The 4,873-nt window shown below is 44.4% G+C and overlaps 1 protein-coding gene across 1 annotated transcript in view; it reads left to right on the forward strand.

Annotated features, from left to right (window-relative positions):
• Nucleotides 1-4,873, forward strand: part of DCAF12 (DDB1 and CUL4 associated factor 12) — a 48,294-nt gene that overhangs the window by 35,400 nt on the left and 8,021 nt on the right. The window contains exons 6-7 of the mRNA XM_003800280.3: nucleotides 832-897; nucleotides 3,777-3,939. Coding sequence (XP_003800328.1) covers nucleotides 832-897; nucleotides 3,777-3,939 — 229 coding nt within the window. The remainder of the gene's footprint in view (nucleotides 1-831; nucleotides 898-3,776; nucleotides 3,940-4,873) is intronic.

The following is a 4,873-nucleotide window of genomic DNA, read 5'->3' on the forward strand; positions in this document are numbered from 1 at the left end:
AGCCACAGCACTCTAGGGTGATAGCTTGGCTAATTTAAGTTTATTATTTATTTATTTATTTGAGACAGAGTCTCACTATGTTGCTCTGGGTAGAGTGCCATAGCGTCACAACTCACAGCAACCTCAAACTCTTGGGCTTAAGCAATTCTCTTGCCTCAGCCTCCCAAGTACAGGACTACAGGTGCCCACCACAATACCCAGCTATTTGTTTGTTGCAGTTGTCATTGTTGTTCAGCTGTCCTAGGCCGGTTTCAAACCCACCAGCGTTGATGAATGTGGCTGCCGTTGTAACCATCGTGCTACTGGCACCAAGCCTATTTTTGTTGTTGTTGTTGAGGCAGAGTGTTACTATGTCACCCTCAGTAGAGTGCTGTGGCATCACAGCTTACAGCAACCTCAAACTCTTGGGCTTAAGCCATTCTCTCACCTCAGCCTCCTAAGTAGCCGAGACTACAGGTGCCCGCCACAAGGCCCAGGTATTTTTTGGTTATAGTTGTCGTTGTTGTTTGGCAGACCTGGCTGGGTTCAAACCTGCCATCTCCAGTATATGTGGCTGGTGCCCTAGGCTACAGGCACTGAGCCTGAACCAGATGTTTGAAAACTGTTTTAGTAGGGTCCATTCCTGACCTCTCCCCTTTGGTATTGAGCTCCTATCTATCTGTGTCTCACTGGGTGGGGCAATGGACTGGGATTACTGGCACTGTTCCCCCTCGCCTTGAATCATCATTGGATAGGACTAAAGGACCCTAACCTTCAGGGTCTTCCCTTGCTTACTTTTGTTCATTAGTTGCAATGGATTGAAACATAACTTGTCTTTCATTACTCTTGTAGGAATTGGGAGCAGTGTCCCTGGATGGCTACTTTCATCTCTGGAAAGCTGAAAATACACTCTCTAAGGTGTGATGAACATGACTTGGTGATTTTACGTAGTAATTTACCATATGGTTAGCATACTCTTGATTCTTTGTGTCTGTAATCCCATTTATTTGGGAGGCTGAGATTGGAAGAATGCTTGTACCCAGAAGTTTGTGAGCAACCTGGGTATTTTAGTGTAACCCTATAACCCTATCTATTCCCCCACAAAATACTCTTAATTCTTCTTGAACCTTTTCATTCTTGTCCAAAACATCAATTCTTCAGTGGTGCAGACATGTTGTGTGATACATGAAATTCTGCAGTTTTTAGACAGGGCTGGGTTTGAACTCACCACTTCTGGCATATGGGGCCAGCACCTTACTCCTTTGAGTCACAGGCGCCGCCCCAATACGTGAAATTATGAATCTGGCATTTCTCTCTTGAAAGTCTTTTTTTTTTTTTTAGACGGAGCCTCAAGGTGTCCCCCTGGGTAGAGTGCCGTGGTCCAACTCCTGGGCTCAAGCAAGTCCTCTGCCTCTGCCTCCCAAGTAGCTGGGACCACAGGTGCCCACCACAATGCCCGGCTATTTTTTGGTTGCAGCCGTCATTGTTGTTTGGCAGGCCCGGGCTGGATTCAAACCTGTCACCTTGGGTGTACGTGGCTCGCGCCTTCGTCACTTGAGCCACAGGCGCCAAGCCTCTTGAAAGTCTTTTTAAAAGATCAGAGTGGGTGATTCTTCAGATTGCAAGCGCTTTCTAAGAGGCTCCTTTAACTAACAGTTCTCTAGACCACATTGTTTTAGTATTTGCAATAATTACAGGTTATAACAATTTATAACAACTATTTGGCATACCGTAAAGACAGAAAAACCTAAATGTAAAAACCACTGGGGGACAGCACCTGTGGCTCAGTGAGTAGGGCGCCGGCCCCATATGCCGAGGGTGGTGGGTTCATAACCCAGCCCTGGCCAAACTGCAACAACAACAAAAAAAACAGCTGGGCGTTGTGGCAGGCACCTGAGGTCCCAACTACTCGGGAGGCTGAGGCAAGAGAATCACCTAAGCCCAAGAGCTGGAGGATGCTGTGAACTGTGACGCAACAGCACTCAACGTAGTACAACAGAGTGAGACTCTGTCTCTTAAAAAAAAAAAAAAAAAACCACTGGGAACTGAAAGTCAATCAGATTAAGATAAACCATCTCATGTAAGGTAATGAGTATATTCCAAAATCTAAAATGCTCCAAAATCCAAAACGTACAAGTACTGACTTGATGCCACAAGTGGGAATATTCTACACCTGACACCTTTTTTTTTTTGAGACGGAGTCTCACTTTTTCTCTCTTGGAAGAGTGCCATGGCATCATAGCTCACAACAACCTTAAACTCTTAGGCTCAAGTGATTCTCTTGCCTCAGCCTCCCAAGTAGCTGAAACTACAGGTACCCGCCACAATGTCCAGATATTTTTAGAGATGTGGTCTGGCTCTTGATCAGGCTGGTCTCAAACCTGTGAACTCAGGCAATCCACCTGCCTCAGCCTCCCAGAGTGCTAGGATTACAGGTGTGAGCCACCGTGCCTGGCCTAACACCTTTTCTTTTTTTTTTTTTTGAGACAGAGTCTCACCATGTCACCCTCAGTAGAGTGCTATGGTGTCATAGCTCACAGCAACCTCATACTCTATTGGGGCTTAAGCAATTCTCCTGCCTCAGCCTCCCCAGCAGCTGGGACCACAGGCACCCATCACAACACCTGGCTATTTTTTTGTTGCAGTTGCCTTTGATGTTCAGCTGGCCCGGGCCGGGTTCAAACCTGCCACTCTTGGTGCATGTGGTTGGCGCCATAACCACTGTGCTACGGGCACTGCCCCACCTTTGCTTTTTTTTTTTTGGCCCAGTCTGGGTTTGAACCCGCCACCTCTGCCATATGGGCCCGGGCCCTACTCCTTTGAGCCACAGGCACTGCCCCCCACCTTTGCTTTTGATGGTTCATTGTACAAAAACTTTGTTTCATACACTAAATTATTAAAAATAATGTATAAAATTGCTTTCAGGCTCTGTGTATTAAGGTTTGTATGAAACATAACTTAATTTCATGTTTAGACTTGAGTTCTATCCCCAAGATACCTCATTTATATATATGTACATAAACATGCAGATATTCAATGCTTATAATATTCAGTGCAAGTATATTTAATGCTTATACATATAGGCATTAAACCTCTATGTAGATCCACTTCCTCCCTTTTTCTCCCAAAGGCCTTAGCTGCTTGCTACTTCTGTGATAGGCTTTTTCTCAAGAGGAAGCAGGGCTCTAGGAATTACTGATTCCTTCATGTCACAGCAGCCTTTATGCTCCCCTGACTTTGCATGGTATCTTACATGCAGTATGCACCAGTGAGGATTTGCTAAATGACAAGGATCCAAGGTTCCACTTGATTTAGGTTATATGGGATTAAGCCAATCCTATGAGTGTGCTTTCTATATACAGTATACATTCCCATTCAGTTGTGATGTTAGGCTGAGCGTAGCCAGAAATCAGCCCTTGTTTCTAAAGAGCATTGAGGAGAATGGTGGCTCTTCTGGACAGACAGAGCACTGTGGGACCTCGGCTTTAGTGTCCTGGGGTTATTCTTGGAATAACCTTGGCATTTCCTGGTATTTATGATTATTTATTCCAACTATACCTTTTCCCCTACCTATCCTCTTAGTACCTAGATCTTATTGTTTCTTACAGTTACCTTCTCTTCCTCCTGCATATGAAGGGTGGAATAAGGAGTTATTACCTTAATAAAGGCTTGTCTTTGTCTCTAACTTTACATGGTTTGTGCATGAGGGAAGACCACACAGGTGGGAGTCCAAGAACACCTCCCTGCCTCATTCTCTAGCGATGACATGAGTTTACCTCTCCTCTCTCTGTTTTCAGCTCCTCTCCACCAAACTGCCATATTGCCGTGAGAATGTGTGTCTAGCCTATGGCAGTGAATGGTCAGTGTACGCAGTGGGCTCCCAGGCTCATGTCTCCTTCCTGGATCCACGGCAGCCGTCCTACAACATCAAGTCTGTGTGTTCCCGGGAGCGAGGTAGCGGTAAGAGTCTCAGTGTGCTACAGCTGTATCATATGTGGGTTTTGACATTCAGTTTCCAAGTAAGTACAGTGATCTGTATGGAACATGTGGAAGTCTTTGAGGGCACCAGAGAGGAATTTAAATACCTGCCTATGGCAGCAGAGTTTCAAGCACCACAGAAAAATATGTAGCCACAGAAGCCTTTGGTGGAAACCACCACCAGTCAGGATATTAGTGGTTTCCATATTCTTTCAGGTAATTCTACTTTCTGTCCTGTGGTAACTTTCTGCTGGGGCCCTACCTGAATTAAAATTCAGTTCATGGTAAGAGTTGGCATGGTATGCTAAAGAGGAGTTTATAGAGGGTATGAGGAAATGTTTGAGGTGATGAATATGTTTATTAGTTCAATTGTGGTAATAGTGTCTTACATATATACATGTGTCAAAACTTCAAACTGTGCTCGGTGCCCATAGTTCAGTGGTTAGGGTGCTGGCCACATGCTCCAGGGCTGAGGGGTTTGAACCCAGCCTGGGCCTGACAAACAAAAAAAATAGCCAGGCCTTGTGGCAGGCGCCTATAGTCCCAGCTACTAGGGAGGCTGAGGCAAGAGAATAACTTGAGCCCAAGAGTATGAGGTTGCTGTGAGCTATAACACCACAGCATTCAATCAAGGGTGACAAAGATTCTCTCAATTTAAAAAAATAAATAAAACTTCAAATTGTATATTTTAAAAATGTGCACTGTATGACAACTATACCTTAGTAAAGCTGAAGAAAATATTATTGAGTTTAGTTCTGACCAGTGGGTAAATTAGGCTTCAGCTACCAGTCTTTTATACCATATTCTCTGTAAGAAGCACCCTCATTCTTTATTCCAGGGGGGAAAAAGATACTTAAAGTTATAGTTTACTTTTAAGGTTTCAGAATACCCTTTTACTTTTTTTTTTTTTTTTGGT

This window comes from Otolemur garnettii, unplaced genomic scaffold (genome assembly GCF_000181295.1).
Source record: "Otolemur garnettii isolate 467f Iridium unplaced genomic scaffold, OtoGar3 scaffold00172, whole genome shotgun sequence".
Taxonomy (NCBI): Eukaryota; Metazoa; Chordata; class Mammalia; order Primates; family Galagidae; genus Otolemur; species Otolemur garnettii.